The sequence below is a fragment of the Stegodyphus dumicola genome, chromosome 6 (genome assembly GCF_044657685.1).
Source record: "Stegodyphus dumicola isolate Sdum_Otavi_A_Nest chromosome 6, ASM4465768v1".
Taxonomy (NCBI): Eukaryota; Metazoa; Arthropoda; class Arachnida; order Araneae; family Eresidae; genus Stegodyphus; species Stegodyphus dumicola.
The window spans coordinates 221104773-221129198 of NC_140773.1; the positions used below are offsets into that span (position 1 = coordinate 221104773).

Sequence of the window (24426 nt, forward strand, 5' to 3'; positions counted from 1 at the left end):
CATTATATATATATAATTAGACTGGACATTAAGAACAAACATTTTTCAAAGATCGCGCAGAAGACTTTTTAGAGTCTAAATATATCAGAACTCTCATGAAGTCCTTTATCCGAGCAGCAAACACGCTGATCCACAGCTGGAAAAAGGAAAAACTGCACATTAAATACACGAGTTTGCCAAGGAAGCGAGAAACATTTCGTATGGAAACCCTAGAAAGTTTACGAAGCACAAACAACCTAAAAGATTGGCGTAATTGTCTCTTTCTCACCGGAGCTGCGGCTCGCCAAGCCGGTGACAGTTTTAGCCAAGAAGTTCTGTGGATTCAGATGCGGTACTCACGCGGCCACTTGTTACAAGAGCAGTTCGAGTGCGAAGGGATGTTTTGACTCCTTTTTTAGTGTGGAGAGAGGATTTGTGGAATTCTTTTTTTTTATTTGCTAGTAATGAGTTTCAATTAGATGGCGACCAAGGTAAGTGTTTATTTCGTTGGTCTTCTCTATAATAATCCTTCTTTAAAATTCAAAAATTTTCGCGGGCTTCTGTGAAATGAGAAACATTTGAAACGAATTTAAATAATGCTATGAGTCAAACACTATAGTATAACTATGTATATTTATAACGGCATCGATTATACTACAAAGTTTTACATATGATTGCGATGTATTTTGCTATGATGCAAATAGGATTTAACGTAACATTTTAAATTGTAGTATTTTGCAGCCCTAACGTCTTTTACCGCTTTTAATGCCTCCCGACCTGTTTCCTTTTGGTAATTAATAATCTTCAGTGAAAACATGTTTACATTACGTATGATGTACTTAATGATTAACTGGAATATATTTTTTATAACTTAATGTATCTTATGTGATATAGACTGTGATTATTACATTATGGTGTCAAAACTTAAGTATGTTGGATAAATTAATAATAATTTTTGTTTCGCTTATAAATTAGCAGACGCTATTATAATGCAGTCGTCATGAATAATTATATACCTTTAAAATTTCCCGTATGTAAAATTTAGTAAGGATTTTTTAAATATTTAATATTTACGAGGATATAAGAAATAAAATTAGCTAGCAACCTAAAAACTTGAGATTAAACTTTAACACCTTAAAAAAGAGATTATAATTAAAATATTAAAAATTTTTTTAAATACCAATGTTGTAAAATGTCTCCTCGCAAAAATAAAAATTTTAATCAGCTTTTATTAGCTCAGAGAATTAACTAATCAGTCGGTCGTTTATGCGTTAAGTTCCAGAAGAGGAATTGGATAATGAATAAAATGACTATTAGTTAAGAAGTATCGACCCTTTTTTTAAATTTTTTTTTTAAACATTGCAGATTTGTTGCTGTGACTTATCTCACTTGTCTGATAGTAACATCAGTAATTCACGAATTGGCTCCAGTGTAGAATTGGTTGCCCCTTTAGCGACAATTTTTTTTTAAATTTTGGCGATGAAACCTCATTTCTGGTTGCCATGATAGTTTCAACTTTGTTTTAACTTCCTGATTTTTTTTAAACGAAAATAGATTGATATGTATATGGACAAATTTAAGGCGGTGCGCAATGCCTATTTTGTGCAATGTTTGTGCAATTCTTTGACTTCTTATTTTGGTTTTGCGTAGCGGCCATCTTAAAATTTGCGTTTCTGGAGCCGATCTTGGCGTCAAAAAAGAATCGCCAAAAAACAAGGGGCATCCGGTTGTAAACTTTTACTCACGAATTCATGGTGGCAATTCGTAATGTCAAGGAGTGCAAGATTGCACCTTTCTTTGGCAAGAGCGTTGAGCACAATGCAGGTGACAGTGCAATGTCTCTCAGTTCCGCCCCCGAATTTTGATGGAGAACACCATAGGGGGGGGGCTTGGGTCCTCACCATCTTCTCTTACCTTCAACCTCTTGAGAGGACATCTTCCCTTACCATCAACCTCTTGAGAGGACTTTCGGCTCCCCGCATATATAGAGTGCCCCTATCCCGCACAGCGACATTTACAAATATCTGTGCCGTTTCCGGGATTTGAACACAGGTTTTTCGGTACGCTAACCAATATACCGTTTGGGCGATTTAAAATAAAAGTACAAAATTCTACCAATACATTTACTGAAAGCTCTGAAAGGGACTGAGCACGGATGGTTTTGAAGTCAGTTTATATTTTGTGGAGGTGGCCGTCGTAGAGAGGTAGTACTCATTATCTTTATTTATATTCTGAGGATACTATATTTTCAGATAAAAACGTCGCATGAAAGTGCCGCTACGAGAGTTTTCATTCATTGTGTTTGAAAGCATCCTTTATACGTCTTTCGAGGGCTCTTGTGAAAATAATTTTTTTTTTTTAAATTATTCGTGTAAAAGTCGTATAGGTACATTTCGATTTCTTGAAAGACACATAATCGAAACTTCATTTTAAGAATATCGTCGATAAATTTTAAGAACATTTTAGCTGCAGAATGTTTAATATTACTGTTGTACTACTACTGTATGGCTACTGGTATTCAAATTTAATTTTAGCGTCCTTTTTTCAATGTGTCTGAAATGCTAATTATATTTTTAAAAAGTTAAGAATATTTTATTTTTAAAATCCTAAGACTTCGAAACTCTACCATATTTAATATAAAAAATGGTACCCACCATCGGCCGAGCGGTAAAAACCGCCAACATTGGTAGTTCAATCCGGGGTTAGAGTCCCGGCGAACGGGCTGTCTGCATGGGCGTTTTCATGGTTATCCCCATGTGTAACGTGGATACGAGCCATTTTCCTTTAAATAGCCCATTATGAAGCATCCATCTCCCTTTCCACGTAGCGCCAAAAGGTGAAGCACGTTAATAAATAAATAATGTAAAAAAATGAAAACACCATATATTAATTTCAGTTGATCATGTTGAACAAAGAACGCATTTTTCGTAGAAGCTTTTATCACACATATAAAAAGGGTGTTCACACATTTTTGTAACAATTTTGATTTTTAATAATTGAATTTAAATAATGATTTTAAAATACAAACGTGACTGGCATCAAATTGAAATAAGGTTTAATTATCATCTGCAGCATTAAAAATCTTCGGTAAAATCCTAGTATACGGTGCACACTTGTCTCGACTTTGAAAATTATCGCCAACACCAAAAATGACCCAAAATCGTCTATGTATATACTATACACTATATACTATCACTACATGCATAGTATATACTATGTATAACTATATATATTCTTTAAATGACCCGTTTACTACTCATCGTATATGTCTCGTTTTTACTGCTCATCATAAAGTCGCCAAAAGTAACCAAATCCCGTATGCACCGGATACTAGGATTAAACCAAATCTTCTTTTTCTGTAAAATGTCGCTGAAAAATAAACGATGGATCGAAGGCTACGATTTTGCGCTGTCCGAAGAGAAATACTCTTAATCAGTGATTTAAAAAAGACATTAAAAGCATGGTTTTAATATTTCTACACGTAAAATAAGTGACATAATTAATATGAAAGGAACGAAACGTCAAATTTTACATCTGCCTGGGAAAAAGGCCTAGGATACCCAACAAAGGTACGTAAAGCTCTTATTAAATCTCGCTATCTCATGTTTTAAAGAAAAATCCAGCCCCCCAAAGAGCTATTGAAAAATCTTTAGATATTTCTGTAGGAACTGTGAAAAAAATATAATATCCGATTTAAAGTTTATCAAAACAAAAAAACACGATATTCATCGCGTAAAAATGGCAAAAAATGTTTCCCGGCGTAAGACCATGTGCAGATTGCCGTATGAAAATTATTTGGCAGATGAAAAATGGAAATATATAGTTACAAATGATGAGGCTTGGATATACTTATCTGATTGCAATACAAAAAAAATCAATTTACTACCAAAAAAGCGGAGAAAAAGACTGGTTCAGAGAAAACAAGGAAAGATTTTCTAAAGGTTTTACGGTTATTACTGGATTCTTTTATAACGGAAAACTGGAAATAAGGAAGGTAGAAAAAAAGTCGAAATTAATTCGGATTACTATCAGAAATATGTTTTAACACCTATTTTCAAAGAAGAAGTTTGCATCGCTTTATCCAAACAATCTTCACTATGTTAGGTACAATCAGTATTAAGGCTCCGAGCCATACCTCTAAGTCTACTGCTTCATTTAAAAAAAAAAAAAAAAAAATGAAAATTGAATCCGGAATTGAAGCTATTCCTTTTAACACCATCTCAACCGAGTCCGCTGATGTGCCTCCTGTGGATTACCGTGCATTTGGACTTTTAAAACAGGCTCTTTATCTCAAAACATCGGATACTCGGGAAGGTTGTGAAGGAGGAGTGAAATAAAATCAAACTTGATGTTTTAAAGAAAAGGACTTTTATCTTGGAAATCAAGATGTAATATAATAGTTCAACAAAGGGGCTGTCAGGTTGAAAATATTAGAAAATAAAATTCTAAGTTGTGTTTATAAATAAATCTTTGCAAATTCTTTACAAAAATGTGTGAACACCCTCTGTAGATTTCAGTTTTCATGAAGAGAAATCTTCAAGTGTCACTTGATGTGCTTTTCGTTTTGTCACGGAAAAAAAAAGTAACCTACTCAAAAAGTGGTCACCAAATAACACAGGAATAAAGTGCTTCTCTTCAGCATACAGACGTGCTCAATAGAATCTGTTTTCTTTCACTCTATTCTAATCCTGTAAGCGACTTTCTTCTTTCCACCAACCGGATTTGGATGCCTGTCCAATCTGAGATATCCCAGATTTCCCCGTCTCGAATCCTAATACACAATTCTAGACTTTTCTAAACTAGGATATAAAAACCGAAGATATGTGTTATATAACTGAAATATTTGACTATCAAGCCACCCAACTGGTATAGTGGTTAGCGACGGTAAATGCCGTGCCGAAGGACCCGGGTTCGCATCCCGGAGAAGGCATGGATGTTTGTAAATGTATAGTGTCCGTGTGGCATGGGTGCACTCTAAATATGTGGAAGCCGAAAGTCCTTTCGAGAGGTTGGTGGAAGAGGGATGCGAGACCCTTGTACCCACTCCCCCGGGGGTGCTGTCCATCAGAATTGGAAGTGTAGTAACTGAGCTAAATCGCACTGTCATCTGAAAGGTGCTTAAGGCTGTTGCCAACGGCAGGCGTAAACTTGTGCTCCTTGGCCAGATGAATTTCGAGGGCTTGGGCTGACTATAGGTCAGAGAAGTGAGCATTGGCAACAACAGCAGTTTTACTGTTAACAAGAAAAAGAATGATTCGGGATACGGATAAAATTGTATACGAATAAAAAAAGAGCATAAACGGTTCTTCATTGCTTTAAAAACCGAAACAAAATTTCTGTAATAAAAACTGTTCATAGAGACACATTAAGACTAATGTTTACTTAAAACTTTATTGAAAATAATATCTTAAAGCTATTGAAAATAGTAAGAAGAAAACATGTAATTTAAGTAAAAGTAGGCAACGTTGATGCATATAATTTTTGTTGGCTCTTGTTGTCCTGCAACCAAATGATAAATATATTTAAAATACATGTCTGTATAATGTAGAATGTAGTCTTTATAATGTAAAAATTTTTATAAAAATTTGTAGAAACTAATTTACGTGAGATGATGGGTAAAAAGGTAAATGCTATTTATTCTTCCAGTAACTATTCCATAAAAATATATGTTCATCTAAATTATTCCATTTTAGTCTACATAACACAAACACTTTCATTTATGGCTTGCCAGGTACATTAGACGACTATTTGTTTCAGTGTCAAATGACATATGAAGATAAGATCTACATTTTCGGCCGTATGGCACCAAACAGTGCTCGTGAATGGTTTCATCAGATTCGCAGGAGTAAATGTCTTCGCCAGAAGCTTCAGAGTCTAATGAATTATCTTATTATAATCAGCGACAATCTCAAAGCAGTATAAGTCTCACTTTTATTTATAATTTTTAGCAATTAATGTTATTAATGTATATTTTGATTGTAGCAGTCACAAAAAGTGACTTGTAATCTTAATGACAATAGTTTTACTTTTGTAATATTATTACTTTTGTAATATTATTTTATTGTTCATTTATTATTTAGTTTCTACATTATACCTGTAACAAAATTTTATACTTCATAGAAAAATCGCTGTACAATTTAATATTCTTTGTAAAAGCGTAAAAAATTCTCTTTAACATTTATATCACCACTATATGTAAATTTTAGTATCCAAAGAAAATATTTAGCCCAAATGGGCGTAAGGGCTATTGTCTCTAAACGGCATTTTCCATTGAATCACTAAATGCCTGAACCACTTTTCAAATTGTTGCCACCGAATATTATCGCCCTGTATTATGTTTAAGGAAACTAAATAATGAAGAATCTACACAAACGTATATAAGTTTCTCGCATTGTGAAAAAACGAGTATACCTAGCGTCGTCAAATTTTGAATAACGTGGTCCTCCACCCGAACATGCGCACCTGGAAGCTTGAATTTGGAATTAGTTTAATTGTCTGTTTCCTATTTTGTAAAAATTTTTACAAATTTTTGTTTACAAAAACTCATAAATTTGAAAGTTTGCAGTGGCAGCAGTGTAGGGAATAAATAATTTTTATCCACAGCTTGCGAGACTGTCTATCGGAAATTAGAATTTCCGAAGATATGCTGTTTTTAAGTATTTTAACAAAATGTGGCGGCACCCCCAAATGCTGTCGAAACGTGTATGTGCCTGTTAAATGAAAAAAAAAAAAAAAAAAAAAAAAAAAAATTGTTTTTTTATATTTATAAAATTTTTTTTATATAAAATTTGCTTTCAGATTTTTATTTTATTTATTTATTTATTTATTTTAAAATAAAAGCCGCTAAATGCGCAGAAAACGCTGAAAGCTTTCAGACGGAATAGCTGCTCATTCTGTTGTTTCCTGTACAAAAATTAGTACTAACGTTGTAGTAAATAAAACAAGTTTGTAACGCTATATATTGTGTACCTGCACTCAGTCATTTGGTTTTCCACAATTTCTGTAATGTATTTAAATTATTATTTTTATAAAAATTTGCGAGAGAATTTTTAGTAAGAAAAGATATTTTTAGTGCCTTCTTGAGCACAGAATAGTCGTTTGCATGCCACCTAGGACGTATTTTATTACATTTTTATATTTTACGCCAAAAGGAAACTGTTTTTTTTTTCCCTTTCATTCACCGTCTTTATCGAGCCGTGAAAAAAAGAATGTCCGATCGGAAAATGTGATAAAAATAAAAATTGGTGCTGCCATTCCCATAAGAGGCAAGAGCGGAAAAACAGCAAAAGATAGGAGGACAATAACAGCACAAAAGGTAGATAGGTTTTGTTTGCCAGGTGGGCGCCGCGGCGGCGGGCCTCAGAAACACAATCCTCCACTTCGGGTAGCGCTTGGTCATCATCGAATTCTGCAGTTTCGAATGCACCCGCGCCCGGTACCGGTTCGAGTGACGCCATTTGATGGCAGCTTATGTTACAGAACGATAACGTAATCCCGAAAGTATGAAGATCGTTGGACCTTAAACGTCCCGTGTGATGTCGCTATCTGTCCGTTCGTCCTCGGCGTTATCCATCTGCGTGACTCTATTTATACGTTCGCTCTAATTCTGAGGTAAATAATTATTGTTCTCAGAAAATTCTTGCGTTTTCTTTCATTTTCCAAGATTTGGGAAAACGTTGAATCTGTAAGAAAAAATTATTTACCGAGATTCGGATCCATTTTAGGAAATTCTTGAAGTTCTAAGAAAGAGTGTTTAAAGAGGGGCGGGAGAAGAGGTCTAACCTTATCCCTTCTCGGCCTTCGTGAAAAAGAAAACATTGCCAAACATAAATTGAAAAGAAACCGCCGTACAAAAAAATACTCAAAATGAAAAAAAAAAAAAAAGTTACAGGAAAGTTAAGAGAATTAGACCTGCCTGTACTTATTGCATGTAGTTTCTTTCGGCCTTTTTGCAAATAGTTTTTGCAATGACTGTTCATATGGCTTCAAAACAGTTTTCGATTCTTATGTATAAGCATTACATAAATTCTGGAAGGTACGACGCAAGATGGTACTGAACCGTATATATAATTCATTCAAGAAAACAGCATTTTATATCTTAATAAAGTTTAGAAAATTGATCACGAAATTCACTTACTCAATGATATCAATGATGAAAGCATTTTGAAGATACAGCGCCGTGTAGGAAGAGAAAAGACAATAATGTGGAAAATTGCGTCTGTAAATTAATATTTGGTAACAGTACAGAAATTTTTAAGACACTTCTAACGACGTTTTCTATTGCTAAATAAAGCGAAAGGATACCTGCTATTGTCAGGAATATTATTTTTTGACCCTCATTATTTGTGGGTTAACAGTCACTGGTATAGGGCGATGCAGTAATTATAAATTAATTATTCGCTCCAGCTAAGCAGAAGTTAACTAACACTCTCCGACGCCGAATTGAATTTATTCTACAGCATTTCGGTGCAGCTACCATTCTACTATTTCAAGAACCAGTTATGCCCGCTTTAATAGCAAAATTGCTACATTTCCTACTTAATCAGCACTAAATTGCTTATTCATCTACTACTACTTATCGCTATAATTGCATCACGAAATTACTTGCCATTTTTACTATTTATCGAGTCTTCAATATTTGATTTAGCACTCTCACGATTTTTTGGACTTTATTATGTTATTATGTTTATTAAGTTATGCTATGCAAATAAATAAGTTATGCACACAAGTATAGGGATATATACATTATATACAGGATAGGCAAGTGTTTCAGGAACCTGATTGCGTGACTTCGTCACCTAAGATAAAGTGATTATTAAAATAAAATTAGCCTGGAGGTCTCATATCAGTGCTGATCAAAGCAACTGGTCTACCCATAACTCACTGCTATAGATACAGGTAAAAGTGGAAGAAGTAGTCCAAACTGGAAAGTGTTGAGCGATCCTGACTACCGTATAGAAAGGCCCGGGTTCGAATCCCGGAGAAGGCGTGGATGTTTGTAAATATCTGTGTGGCATGCTGGCACTCAATATGCGGCGAGTCGATATATTTGGAGCGAAACTGAGCATAAAGCAGGACTATCACCTGTATGGTGCTCAAAGCGCTTTCTTTCCAATGACAGATACAGTCTTGTACTCTTTGCCACAATAATAATTCGTGGGCATACTCTACTTTCATCAGAAAGTCAGTAAATAATAATAACAACAAAAGAAATGGGCAGGACACCAAAATTTGACCATCAGTCGTACAGGGACAGTCTCACCGTACTAACTGTGCAGTTTCACCCCAGGTTTGAAGAACACTCGGCGGGGGGGGGGTGGAAGACGGTCAGAGGGTCTCCCATCCCTCATTTCCTACCACCTTCTCGAGAGAAATTTCAGCTCGCCATGTATTTTGAGTGCTCCCTTGCTGCACAGGTTCTGTACACTTACAAACATCCATACCTTTTCGGGATTCTAACCCGTGACCATCGATACGGCAGTCAACGTTACTAAACATTACAACGGCTGGGCGGCGCTCACAGCTGGTAAGCGTCAGTGTTATTGGTTATCAGTGACCTGTAGTTTTTCAATCACTTGAGCCCCCATGTCCATTTCACTATCGTTGTGTCCCCAAGCCATACAACCATTAGTATGGGTTGTGTAACATTTTTATGATGTAGTAACACTTTTCAAACTGGTGAATAAATGGTAGCATAGTGTAACATTCCATATTTCGAGACGGACTTCATTAAGGATGTTTCTAACGTATAAATAATATAATCATGAAAACAAATAATAGTTTGTTTTATGTTTTTCTTTTTTACTGAAAAATACTATTACGTTTGTTGAGACGTTATGTTTTTCTTGGAGCTGGAAACACAAACAATCACTAAAGTTTCGCCTGGATGCGAACCAAGATTTTCCAACGCTAGCATAACGTGTTATTTGCTATTTCGGAAGAGTATTCATGGGAGAATTGCGTATATTCTTTGCACATAAACTACTAAGGCTGGTATCACACATCCATTTATTTCAGACGAACAACTGTTTCAAACAATTTTTCTACATGCTTTACCATTGAAAGGATGATCCACGATTTTTTCCTTTCTTTCTCAAAAAATTGTAAGTTGTTCATTTTTAATAACCGATCAGTTATCACCATCGAATCCCACATCATCGATCATCATTTGTATTGGCGAACTAGTTTCCGTTACAATGGTAACCCCAAAACGATTCTCAGTGAGTGGCTGTTTCATAACTTGTGAGAAAACAGAAAAATTGTTCTAAAGAGTTGTTTTTCCGAAATGTTTTGAATGTATGATAAGACCTTAAGACGACCCATCTTCGTTTTAGACAGTTTTAGTCTTATATAGAGGATGTCGCCTGAGACAGATGGTGTTCAAAGTTGACAGTTATTTATGTTCTGAAAACTACTGGCTACTTAAGGAATAATTCTCTTTGGTAGTCCCCATTTCTAGTGCATTTTTGCGTTCACTTATTTGTTTGAAAGCTTTGATTTGTTTTGAATTAAGCAGTACTTTTAAGGCGCATTATAACTATTATAGATTTTACTGCTAAAAGAGTTCTTTCTGTATTTACACTCATAAATTCCGGAAATGGAGATATACATTTCGCTTTGCTTTGACATTTGTTTGATGAAAATGATCATTTTCCAATTCCCATAAACATGTTTTTCTGCCGCGTTCAATCGTCTATATTAAAGTTATTTTTTAAATATGCTTCTCGGCATCTTTCGCAGCAGTTCTGTGATAGGACATTCTTGTATTTGAAATGACCCGTCATTCATGAAATTAAAATCACTTACTTTTAAAATGTAATGATACACGGCTGTATGTTTCACATACATATGTCTTATACACTTATACGATGTTTCATATCTGCCTCGATTTCTTCCTGTTTATATTAATCGTAAAGTATTCCATATTTACATTTGGAAATTTATGTGGAGATAGGAAGGGAGTAGCACAGACGCAGTATACCTCACACAGAAACACGATTTAAAATCCAGTTTGTGGTTAGAAGGGAAGGTTACTTAATAAGATAGAATATACAATTGCTGACCATGTAGGTTTGTAGAACCATTAGGTTATTTTGAAGCAGGAAACATGCTTCAGGTGCAATACCCTCCCGGTGACTCGAACCCGGACCTCTCGAAAACGCGCCGATTGTGCTACCATTACACCACGAAGGTATGCAGAAAGGAGTGGGGTGAATACCTTATAGATTTATTAATAGAAGAAGCTTTATTACTGTATCATTTGCTGACTTTTGTTCTGTTCTGTTAACTTGCTGCTTAGGACCTGATTAATACAGTCTGGAGTCGCAGATAAGTTATCTATCACACATGACTACTGTCCCTGCTAGACACTACTCTGAGAAACGAGATTCTGGTAGCACTGATTTGAACGGGAGGATTCCTAAAAAAAAAGAGCCCCACCTAAAGCAAAGTTCCGCCTAGCTACGGAAACAATGTTGCGGCTACGCGGGATTTTTTCAAACCTCACCAAAAATGTCTCGACTGGACCTTAGTCCCGGGTAAAGACAACCAGTCAGACGAAAGTTCTGCTTCTGAAGTTTCACGTGATCCCAATCTGAGCGATAATCGATTAGCGTTCAAGTCTTTGTAGTAAGTGCTAATAGTAACCTAGCTACGTGGGTTTCCTGGAATTTTGAGGGTTCTGGGAATTGACCCTTTCGACATCAAGTCCCGCGTAGCCGAAACATAATGTGATTACGACCGAAGGGCTAGAGATCCTTCATTCCTGAGACTTGACGCTCGGGCCTCATGGCCATGCGCAGTAATCAAGAACTGTTGCTGGTGAAATATTTAAAAAAATAAAAACGCACTCTAATTAAAAGCGAAAAAGGAAAAATTTAAAGAATTTTTACAAGCAACAATATTCTCAAAATCTACTTGAAAAAAGGTACATATTCAAAAAGGAAATTTCCAGAGGTTCGGAAGATGCTTATCTGAAGTTACTCACTCAGTGCTGTGAATTGAATATTTTAACGAATAAGTCTATGCTAATAGAAACGGCAGAAGAAAAAACACTGAACTGAATGTGAAGGACGAATATTTTTTTTAACTTGACTAAAACTGGCGTTTTTGTTTTTCAACTTGACCTCATTCTGTAGTGCCATTTAAATTTTATGCGAACGTATGCTGCATGAATTTTAATTGCGCACTGGAATCATGTCATATTATGAGGAGAGAATCAAAAAGTCTCCACTTAAAAATCTGTTGAAGATTGTTTCAAGAATTTACTCTTCCTTTTAAGAGGTTGCTAGTAGAGGAAGAGTTGTTTCAAGAATTTACTCTTCCTTTTGAGAGGTTGCTAGTAGAGGAAGAGGGCTGGTTCCCCCCGGGTGCTATCCTCAAAATTGGGGGGGGGGTAGAACTAAACAAAGTTTGTCACCTATATGGTGCTCAAACTCTTGTCAACAAGAGGCACAATCTTTACACCTTGCCACGATGAATTTCGTGGGTGTGCTCTAATATCAGAGACCTGATCTGACGCTACTGTCGAACACGTGGGATAAGCCACAAACAATAAACAGAATTTACTCTAAAAAGTGAATGGATACCAGCTGAAATTCCTTATACTTAATTTTTATAGAATTTTTTAGCTCACACGGGCAAATTTTGCCCAGAACGACTAACGGCTATTAATTTCCTTTTGACATTTTACGTTCAAAACTTAAAAGCATTGAATTACTTTTCAAATTGTTGCCACCAAATTTTATTGGCCTGTATTATATTTAAAGAAATTAAATAATGGAGAATCTGCATAAATGTATGTATGTTTCTCGCATTGTGATAAAACGACGGTACCTAGAGCCGTAGAATTGTGAATAACATAATTCTCAACACGAATATGAGCATATGGAAGACCAAATTTAGAATTAAGAATTCGTTTTATTATGTATTTCATACTTTGTAAAAGTTTAACGAATTTTGGATTAACAATCTCAATGATTTCAAAGCAAGCAATGGCAACGCTACGGGGGGGGGGAGAAGTATTTTTATCTCCAGCGCTCGAGATTGTGTATCGGGAATTCTAAAGATACCCTCTTTTAAAATTATTTTGTGATATTGCAGTTGAATTGAATTTTACGGTTTAAGTGCGAAGAACAGGATATTTAATAAAATAAAGTAACGCGCAAAATGTTAAAACCCTTTGGACATAATACAAAATCTGAAAACTTTCAGATTTTTTCCTTTTTTAAATACGTGGATGAAACCTGTCTCTTTTTGCATGTCATGCTACAAGACGTGACCTTGTATAGGCTTTTAAGATAATAGTGCCCACCAGCGACAGAACGGTAAAGTCGCTGAACAGTGGTATTTCGGTCCGAGGTTCGAATCCCGCGAACGGGCTAGCTGCATGGGTGTTTTCGTGGTTTTCCCCATGTGTAACGTGTATACGAGCCAGTATCCCTTAGAAAGTCCTCCACGAAGGCATCCCTCCCGTAGGCAGATAGCCCTCGTGTGCTTTACCATAATTAAATACGCCTTAAGATAATAGTTTGGCTTAGGTATGAATTATGTGATTACGGCAGAGCCTCGAGGGCTATGAGCCTAAGGGAAGGGATGCCTTCATGGAGGACTTCCTGAGGGAAACTGGCTCGTATACACACTACACAGGGGGAAAACGCCCATGCAGCCAGCCCGTTCGCGGAATTCGAAACTCGGAGCGAACTACCAGTGTTCAGCGACTTTAGCGCTCTACCGCTGGTGGGTTTTAAGATATGGAGTCATCAAAAGTCAAGGTCGCTTTGAGAAACGGAAAAGATGTTACAAATCGTAAAAATCAATAAAATAGATATTTCAGACATTTTAAAACTTGCTATTATGGTTTGAATGAATGAAAAGATGTGAATGAATGATCACAAGATATTTTTACGCAATGCCTGAACAAAATCGAAGGAGCAGTGAAAACCAAAACAGTGAAATTTTGCTTTTTTTATGAGAAATATTATGATGTTTGAATTCTTATAATTTAAAAAATAAGATATTTTAATTTTTTTTTCTAAAATATTAGCAATTTTTTAACCAAACTAAAAGTAAATGATGAAAATTAAAATTGGTATAGTTGGCAGTATAATGGTAGCTTTAAAGTTCTACAGCAAAAACACAGTAAAATTTTGCTTATTTTTAATATTATGATGTTCGAATTCTTATAATTTAAAAAATAATCCTAATTAACAATTTATCTCATCTTGAACTAAAGTTTCTATTATACGATTTTCTCATTATATGTTCTATCAGAGGTCGCTTAGAAGACGTGTAAACGATGCTTTACTGTGTTTAAGCAAAAAAGAAGTAACTTCATGGATTCCCTAATGGAAATAATATATTATGCATGTTTTATCGCCGTGATCTACTATCGCTCTCTGACGTTCTGTTCTCAAGTTTTCTTTTTTTTCTTTTCTTTTCTTTTCTTTTCTTTTTTTTTTTTTTTTTTTTTTGAGGACCTTGAGAAAAATAAAGAAACAGAACATGCGGTAGGATGATTTTCTTTCAATGATTACCCATCACGACTGCTGCAAATCTTATCCGAAACGAAGACTTAAATAAAATGCTTATAAGTTACACTACAATGATTCATTTCCGTCCTTTGACTAACTGTTGGCAGCAATAAAAATATGTCAGTGGCAGAGGAAAAAAAAAAAAAAAAAGCTGTCGTTTGTTTTTCAAACTTTAGCAAAGACGTGATTTCTGAATACAAAATCTTATTACTTTATGAATGGCTGTCAAGGGGGGAAATTCTCTACCTGTGCACAAAAAGACAGAGTTTATGTATCTTATTGTTGAAGTCTTAATTGAATAGATATGCAATACTGTTGGGTTTTTTTTCGCATTGACTTGTAACACAAAAATATGCTATTTGTCTGTTATTTTTAAAGATGTCTGTCACCAATCATGACATCTCCCGTGTGTGCTGTCGTGGTGTAAATGGTTTGCGTATTTAGTTAACAACTTGAAGATCCGTGGTGCGAATCCCAGCATGGAGACTGTACATTTTTCACATGTCTCGACTCCGAAAAATCTAATGATTTCTGCAGCGGTTGCCCAAAATAAAAATGTGGTCGACAATAATTCATCACCATCCGGATTTAGTGGAATGGGTCGCGTACTTTTTTCCATTTGTCCAATCGCCTTTTAAATGGGAGAGAATGTAAGGAATTATCGCATGTCTTCGTGGATGCCCTTATAATTAGCACATTCATCTGACGATTTGAAGATCCGCATGGTTCGAATTCCGGAGAAGGTAGATTTGAATTTTCACGTTTCTTGGCTAGGAAAAACCTAATATTCTCTACAGCTCTATGACCTGAATAATTCGCTTAAAGAAAAATAATACATATTTGTTATAGATAAAAGTGAAAGTTATATTGAAAAATTAACGAACAGAAGAATAGGACGGAAAACAACTCTGTAGTATTTTCTCCCTCCTTTTCGCATGCCTTCGTGGTGTAATTGGAAGCATACTTGACGTGTATTCGAGAGATCCGGGGTTTGAGTCCCGGCGAGGGCATTGCACAATTTTCACCTTTCTTGCTTCAGAAAAACCTAATGACTTTACAAGTGACGCCCGAACTAAAAGGTGGTGGACAGTAATCCGTCACCACCAGGAATTGGCGATTGTGTCTCCCCAGGCGATTGTGTATATTCTCACTTCTCCTTTCCACAGCCTTTTGCGGTACAATGGGAAGCACGAGTTCGAGTCCCATGAGGGCATTTCACATTTTTCACCTCTCCTGCTACAGGAAAACTTAATGACTCGACAGTTCTTTAGAAATGTTTGCAAGTTTGAATGTTGACATTAATCTTCGTAGAGGATTAAATTTTAAAAATGTGAATTGCTTGGGAACATAAATGTCTTTCTTTAAACTTTTGTTTTGAAAACTTAAATGTGGTTAAAAAACCATGTATCACACTGAATTTAGAAGTGTCAGATGTCGAAGAAGAATTTGCCGTTTTATCAAGTAAAACAATTCTGAAACAGGTTTCTCTGAAAGACATCATATATAATTGATTGGTATCGAATTTCCAGTCATTTTTAACCTCCAAACACATTCTTGTTACGTCTGCTACGTATTCTGCTAATAGGTTTTTAAGGTACTTTCTCCCTCTTTCCAGCATGCCTTCGTAGTGTAACGGTAGCATACTCAGCGCGTATTTGAGAGGTCCAAGTTCAAGTCTCGGCGAGGGCATTGTTTATTTTTAACATCTGCTTCCCCCGCCCGTCCCCCAAAAAATCCAATGACTGTGCAGACTGTGGTGTCGGAAATTCTAAATATATGCCGTTTTTAAATATTTTGCGATATTGCTGTTGAATTGGGTTTAAGTGCGAGGAACATGATGCTTAATAAATAGAGGTAACACACGAAATGGGGGGGGGAAGGCCGCTTTATGCGTAATATAAAAACTAAAAGCTTTCAGATTTTTTTTTCCCCCATGACGGATGCAGGAAGTGGACGTAATATTTTTCATCTGTATTCTGCGAGAGAGTGGATGCCCATATGATGCCATATTTAAAACATCTTTAACAGAAAATCATTGAAAGATTCGTAGTATTCCCGTATTGGGATCGACTTGTACGTGACCGAAAGCAGTACCGAGAAAATGAAATATTGGTGGAAAAGGTGGAGGAATTCTTTACCATCAGTTTTACAAAACTAAGGAAAAACCATTATTCAATACTTCACCATCGCAATATATCTAGAAATTCGAAGAGTTTTCAGTTTTGCTTAGATAATTTTCACAGTCTCTGAGGTCAGAATCCTTCTTTTCAAATACTGAAAAATTAAGTATACGAATTACGTTTAAAAAGAAAATTAAATCCTTAGAATTTACATTTAATAATACTACATTAGTAATATATTCAGTAAAAAATTACCTAAACGAAACGTCCAGGAATCGCAATACGCAGTATCCAATTCAGATCATATTTCGCACCCAATTAAAAAAAAAATTGTAATCTTATAAATAAATAAATAAAATAAAAAATATATGAAAGCTTTCAGGTTTTATATTACGCCCAAACGAGCGTTTCCCCCCGTTTGAGACACATACACGTTTAGAGAACCATTTGGGTCAAGGTACACAACATATGGCCCGCGAGCAACATGCGGCCCACCGGGTGATTTTCTGCGGCCCGTCACTGATCTTTTAAAAGTGTAGCTTGCACCCGTAAAAAGGATTTGCTTTAAACTATATAACATGTTTTGTTCAGTACATTTTGGTTGTTTTAAACAAAATTTTTATATTTGAAGGAAAAAATCGGTTTTTGTTGCAAGGGGAAAAAATATTGTTAACGCTCTTACAGAATTTCAACAAAATTTTTCCAGTTTTCTTGAGTAAAAAAACCCTTTTTTTAAGAAAAATTTATAATACTTTTGTAATTTAATTTTGTAATTGTAGCAAAATTTTGCTGTTTTTGCAAAAATTGCATTGTTGTGTGATTCCATCCATGCAATGGATGTGCGATTTGTGATGCTGTTATAAAAAAATCTTTAGGATCTGAGGATCTATTTTCTCTTCCCCAACCCCCAAATCACTCGAGAGGACATTTGGCTTTCTAGTATTTGTAAGTGCTTCCATGCCGCATAGATACTATGCATTTACAATCTTTCGTGCCTTTTTCAGGATTCAAATTCGGGCCCATCGGTCCGTTAACCAACTTCACTAACCGCTATACCGACTAGGCTGCACCCTTCCATAGTATCTTCTTCACAAATCTGTGTGATAGCTTACATATTAGATCGCCTTCATTTGCAGTAAAATTCGTGCCTTTCTTTAGCCCACTAATGCCTTTTGGTTAAGTGTATAAGACCGCTGAAAACCCGGATTCGACTCTGCGGAGAGGGTGGCTAAGTGAGATTTTTTGCGATTTTCTGTGTGTGTAATAGGATAAACGAGTTCAGTGTGAATACAAATGTATTTCTATTAAGAAGTACTTCACTAAGCATCTCTTCCTTAGGCGAAGTCTTTACAAAAATCAGTTAAATCCATACACTGAATCAATGTTACATACACCTAATCCATACACTAAATCAGGGTTTCTTAAACCGTAGGTCGCGACCTGCAACAGGGGGGCGCCAAAAATTTTAGCAGTTTTGATATTTCTTTGACTTATTTCATAATTTTACTATTACCAAATATTTTTACGCAATGTATCTGAAAATAGATAAAGATAAGACAATAGAGGCAAAGAAAGAAACGAAAACGTTTCGACGCATTCTTTTTATAATATAAACGTTCATTCTCCTTGCTTTGCACGTGAAGCTGTCACTTCGTCTGTTACTTATTTAAACTTTTCACATGATTCTATGTCTTAAAATTGGAAATTAAAGTTAATGACCAAAAACTGCAATAGTATTATATTATAGTACAAGTGAAAATATTGACAGTTTCACTCACGCGTGTGTCGGATTTGCGCAATACTTATGGGATCCTACAAAATTTTTGTAAATATTATGGAATCCTGGGGGTTTCGAAAAAAATATCAGTGATAAAAAGGGGGTCGCGACTGAAAAAAGCTTAAGAAACCCTGCACTAAATTAATGCCTGCCTAAATATATACACTAAATCAGTTAAATATATACACAAAACAAATGCCTTTCTTTAAACTAGTTGCCAGTCCTGTTTCATATCAGTTTTATTCTTTGAATCTCAGTCAAAATTCATTGCGTTCGAAACATAGAGGATACAAATATCGTAATCTGAGGTATTAGTGCGTTGTGTAAGACGTACCATCGAGATGTTTTTTGTCTTCATATGTTTTGCTTTTCTGAAATGTAAATTGCAAATAATCTTATTGTAAAAAAGTTTTATATATGATGGAGCTGAAGAGCAGTGTGCTAATGCAGTAACAGTTACTGTGAAATTTGTCGTAAAACTTGAGAATGGAATCAAAATTTCGTTGAGTGTTGAAGAAGATTGCTGCTCAGTATGGTAATTAGTGGAGCCTGGTGCCATATCGTTGGCTCTGGTTCATTTCGCAGAAAGTGCGTAGATGTTTGTAATTCTTCTTGCGAAGGTTCTTGTTTGAACGTTATGGTTGAAGAGTGGTTTAAATAATCGATGGGTTTGACCATTCGGAGTGATTGTGCTTAACGCGCAAGTGACGGACCGTTGAGCATAAAAAAAATTATAGCAAGTGTATGGAGAATTTATGATGCGGGAAGTATCGAGGGGTTTTCCTAACGAGGCGAAAAGGTATAATTGACTACATGAGATTAAGATGGCCTTCAGCTACTCTTGTGGACTCTTAAGCGACTTATCGCTGAGTTCAAATAACTAAAGTCGTATACTCGGGAAAGGTTAATTACCCTTTATTTCACTCAAAATAAGGTGAGTAGTTGGCTCCTTTTTCGGGCTTACAACAAAGCCTCCATTCGGGCTTAAACTCAGAATAAGAAATAAGAACTAAATTAGAACTATCTAAAAGACTTAGCCGAAGCTAACACAGTTATCTGACGTAGTTGGCCCTTAATTTTGAACTAGCCGGCGAATGTCAAAAAGCACGTAATACACGGCCGAACGTAACAGCTTCAAGAGTGATTTAGCCCGAAGGCGAACACTCGCTACTCAGGATAGTTAGCTCTTTCTGGCAAAATAAGTTAAACCTTCCTTAAATACTACTACTAACCCATTTTCATTCAACGTGATTTAAAAAATTCATTCTGGCCAGGGAGTTGTAAGCGGAAACAAAAACCGATAGGAAAGTACATCGAAATTAAAATAACTGTTATAAAATTTAAATATACCTTATAAGCTATCTGTAAGCTGGTTCTTATAGAGTGTCAAATTTCAAAAGAACAACTGTTCCTGCGATTTATTCAAGAAAAGGAGAAAGCTGTGCACAAAGATCATCCTAAAATATTCGATTAGCGAAACAAATATTAATATAAAAGTATTTTTTTGTTGAGTGGTCAAACCATAATGATTTTTTTCGGTAGGGTGATTTCAGTGTTAAGTCTTGGATTTCTAAATACGATTTGTCTTTGAAATTGCAGAACAAAGCTGGAAAATGAAAGAACTACAAACAGAAATTTCTTGAAACAGATCATAAATCAAAATCATGATACTAGTTGTTCGACATTCTTTAAATTGTGCTCTACGAATCTGTCCCGGGAAAGCGGTAGTAGTAATCAAGTCTAAGTTACTGCGTGAATATTTTGAGACGTCTGCGAGACTGCGAACGATGTGTGCGACAGTATTTGTCGGAAAGAAGCGGATGCTTTTTGTAGCCTTGAAATGTGTAAGCAGTGAGGAGGACTATTTGGAAAATGATTATGTTGGTATACCTGAATAAAGAGTTAAAAGTTCACGTGTACAGTGCTCATGAACTCTCTCAGCAGAGTGTGTATTATTTAGGAATTCCCAGAACGTAAAAAATAAAAAACTTAGGGAAAACACGATAGCCTTCTTATACGTCCTGTTCAAATAAGGGAACAAGCAGACATAGAACTACGATCTTTAATTGAAATTTCCCTGGAGGAAAGCATGCATATCGTATTTTATAAATTTTGAGCGCATTTCGGTTCAGAATACACTACTATAACAATACGAACAATACGCCGCATTTAAATTGCTTTTTTATAGAACAAACGAAATTTCAGCCGAGATCTTCCACAAAGATTGGCCCCTTTCTTCCCTAACTCTGCAAGAGAATACACCTTCCATTTGAAAAGAATGTTTTCCCTGGCCCCACTCTCGAATTCTTGCTCATTGATCGAGCGTGCCTGTTTCAAACGAACGCTTTTGTTTTCTTGAAAATATTTACCGTGGCTTTTTGCGAGAACACAAGAGAGAGGGGGGAGGGAGAGAAATCAACTGTTTTTCTTAAGTCGGAATGCAAGGGTAGTTTATATATTTATATACATAATTTTAAATAATAATGGGTTAATTTGACTTGGTGCTTTTCTTGGAATTGGTTCTTCTCCGTAATAGAACAATGGCATTCCAGTCAACCGATCTGCTATTCTTCATTCTAAATAAGTCAAATTAAGCTTGCTGTTAATTTACTCACGCGGTCTTAACCCATTAATTCATTCAACTGAGTTAACTCGTATCAAGAAATTAAAAGATTTCCTCTGGAATGAATTAACTCGTTTTCATGTAGACAAATCAAGCAAATATGTTTACTAGACAGTTTCGAACATATTTCTCCTCAGCTGAGCAAAGCTTTCATCAGACTTTATTCTAACGAAACACTACCACTCTACATTCACAGATTCATTACCACGTTTGCGAGACCTTGTTTAGACAGACTGTAGTGCACTATTTTTGTTAATCCTCTAAGTGCACGTGTATATCACATAACACTAGTCGCTACGCGACCAGGCTTCGTCTGGCTTTTAAATGTACCAGAAAAATGCCTAAAGAGAACACCAAACATTAAATCTGAAAACTGCACAGAATTTTATTTTACCGATGGTCTTTACCAGATGCAGAATAAAAGGAGGAGCTCCTTTCTAAAACTCTTATTCACTATACGTTCTTAGTAATGCACATAATTTTACTCCACAGAACAAAACAACAAAAACGAAAAAAAATAAAAAATTTAATAAAAATGTATTATGTATAAAAAAATTACAATGAAATAAGCAACATTCCTTAACGCAAATATTAATTATCCTAATAAATAAATTAACCAACTTCCCGTTCCAAAATCTTATGCATTCAAATGGTATAAAGGAAGTTATACTTTGTTTCTTTAAAAAATCATGCAAAACTTTTTATATATTAAAATTATATATAATTAAAACATAATATAAAAAATTACAATGAAATGAGCAATATTTCAAGAGAAAACAGTCAGCAGTCCAGTATCCAAAGCAATGAATGAAAAACAGTCGCCAAAACCACATTTCTAAAAGAATGAAGCTATCACCAGAAAGCAATGACCAATAAAAATTGTGCTTTGTAGATGACATAATTCAAAATATACATGCCTCTTTGCGATTAGCTAATAAAGAAAGAGAGGCGAGGGGAGAGGAAATTCTTTCTGTTGTGCTTCACGAGACACATGCACGGCAGAATAAGAAGATTGCAATGTGCGTGTTGCGTGTATATTTAGTAGCATTTTATCTCATATTTTCAACAGTCAGCAGTCCAGAATACAAAGCATTGAATGAAAAACTATTGCCAAAACCACATTTCTAAAAGAATGAAACTATTCAAAATGATGCGATTTCATCAAAAAAGATTTTAAAAAAAAATCGAATTCGAATTTTGAAACAGTCGCTTCGAGGTGCGCTGGCCTGTTGTGTAGATGCACCTATGTGCCAAATTCCGTAGCCCTGGGTCTATTAGCTTACGCGCAAAAGCACGAACGAAAGACACACACAGACTCTTTCTTTTATTTTCTTATCATGTCTAGTGATCATAATTTATCATTTATTTCAGGTAATGAAATTTTAAATCAGGCCTGGGAAAATGTTTTTAACGCAAAGGCCACATTGAGATTTAAAAAATAAAAAAATCGGAAAGTTTTCAGATTTTATATTACGTCAGAACGGACGCTTTTTCATCTGAAGACACGTATACGTTTCGAGACCATTTGGGCTAACGCAACTTTGGGCTGAAAATGTTTAAAACAGCATATCTCTTAGAATTTCTGACAGACAATCTTGATCGCTGGAGATAAATGTGTTTGATTTCCTACAGTTTTGCCACTACTCGCTTTGAAATCGAGTTTTTTAATCAAACATTCGTTAAAAGTTTTACAAAATATGAAATAAACAATAAAACAAATTCTAAATTCGAGCTTCCAGGTTCGGGGGATCGCCAATGAAATTCATTCCTTTTGTTGAAGAATTTTTGGCTTCTCCACTAAGTCGTCAATATAAGGAAAATCTGGAATTGATGACTGGAAACATGCTCATGAATACGTACGTGAAATTTCACTAAATCACCTGGACTGTCGAAAGAAATAATTTGAAATATGACTGCGATTGCAGAGTAATAAAACTTCCGATAAAGTTTAGTTTGATATGACGGGAAGGATGTCTTCGTGACTGATTTTCTAACGGGAACTGGCTCGTATACACGTTACACATGGTGGAAATCACGAAAACGCGCATGGAGCCAGCCCGTTCGCAGGGATTCTAACCCCATTCCGAACTGCCAGTGTCCAGCGACTTCATCGTTTGGACGCTGGTGGACATATCAATAAGGAGCTTCAGTCACAAGTGGAAAAAACAAAAGTACTTTGTGATTTGTTGTTAAGTTAAATTTTATTTTATGTGACGTAAGTGCAAAGAAAATGATATTGAATTAATAAATAGAATTAACACGCAAAAGATCAAAGACGTTAAAAATATTGCAAGCCATCTTACTAAGAAAACTGAACACTGATGTGATAAACTGAGAAAATACTAAAAAAATAGAAAAAAGAATAATGTGCGGCGAAACTTAACACGGCATCGGGAATTCTAAACATATGCTTATTTTAAAATTTTTTAAACTTTTCTATTGAATTGTATATGGCGTAAGTGCGAAGAAAATGGTGTTTAATAATAAAGCTGAAAAGACAAAAAGAAATGGCATTGTGCAAGAGTGAGTACAAAACAGCAGACTGTTAGACTACGAGTTCAGCGAGAGCGTAAGAAACCTTAACAGTATGGGCGATCATTAAAATCTCAAACTTTTCAGATTTTTCATTTTTGTTAACTCTAAATCTGTTATAGAAACTGCAGGCCAAGGGCTATATAGAAGTATATTTATTTTCTGAGAGACAGGAACCTAGACTTACAGAATTGCAGGGGCCAGGTCTAGGATAGTTATTCAAATATGAAAGGGAAAATAAAGGTGCTCAGGCACGAATCATGAAAGTAAATCCACGGTTGCATATGCCATGTGGATATCGTAGCCTAAACTTAGTGACTGGTGATAGTGCAACAAGTTGCCTGAAATCCTCCTTTCTTTGGGGTATTCTACAGCGCATGTGTGCTTTCTGGAGTGCATTAAATCATTCTGGCATGTTCAATGGCATGCATTAAAAAAAAAAAAAAAAAAAAAAAAAAAAAATGTTAACTGCTTCACTGCAAAACCCTTATACGAGACCATGAGCCACCCAAATAGAATATGTCAAAAGCATTAAAAATGAAATCATGAGAACTGAAGAAGCTCTGAATCTGAGATTTGAAGAAATGTCGGCGTCAGATTCCGTGCTGCGATATGAAGTACAACTGAAGCTTAAAGTTTATAAAAAGAAGCTAGATGAATTATTTGGTTGCCATTTTATTAGTAGAAAATTATATTGCAGAGAAAATAAAGGTACTTAAGTGCCATGAAATGATTTACTGATCTAAAGCCAGAAGATGTGTTTAGATAAAATTGTTCGATAAAATTGTTTGGATAATTGTTTAGATAAAATTGTATGTTAAGAAACAGCCAAGACAATAAACACATTTCTGCATTTTTAATTTT

General features: G+C 35.4%; 1 protein-coding gene across 1 annotated transcript in view; it reads left to right on the forward strand.

The window, feature by feature from the left end:
- Window positions 1-290: 290 nt before the first annotated feature.
- Window positions 291-24426, forward strand: part of LOC118195829 (uncharacterized) — a 112779-nt gene continuing 88643 nt past the window's right edge. The window contains exon 1 of the mRNA XM_035367165.2: window positions 291-470. Coding sequence (XP_035223056.1) covers window positions 459-470 — 12 coding nt within the window. The 5' untranslated portion in view covers window positions 291-458. The remainder of the gene's footprint in view (window positions 471-24426) is intronic.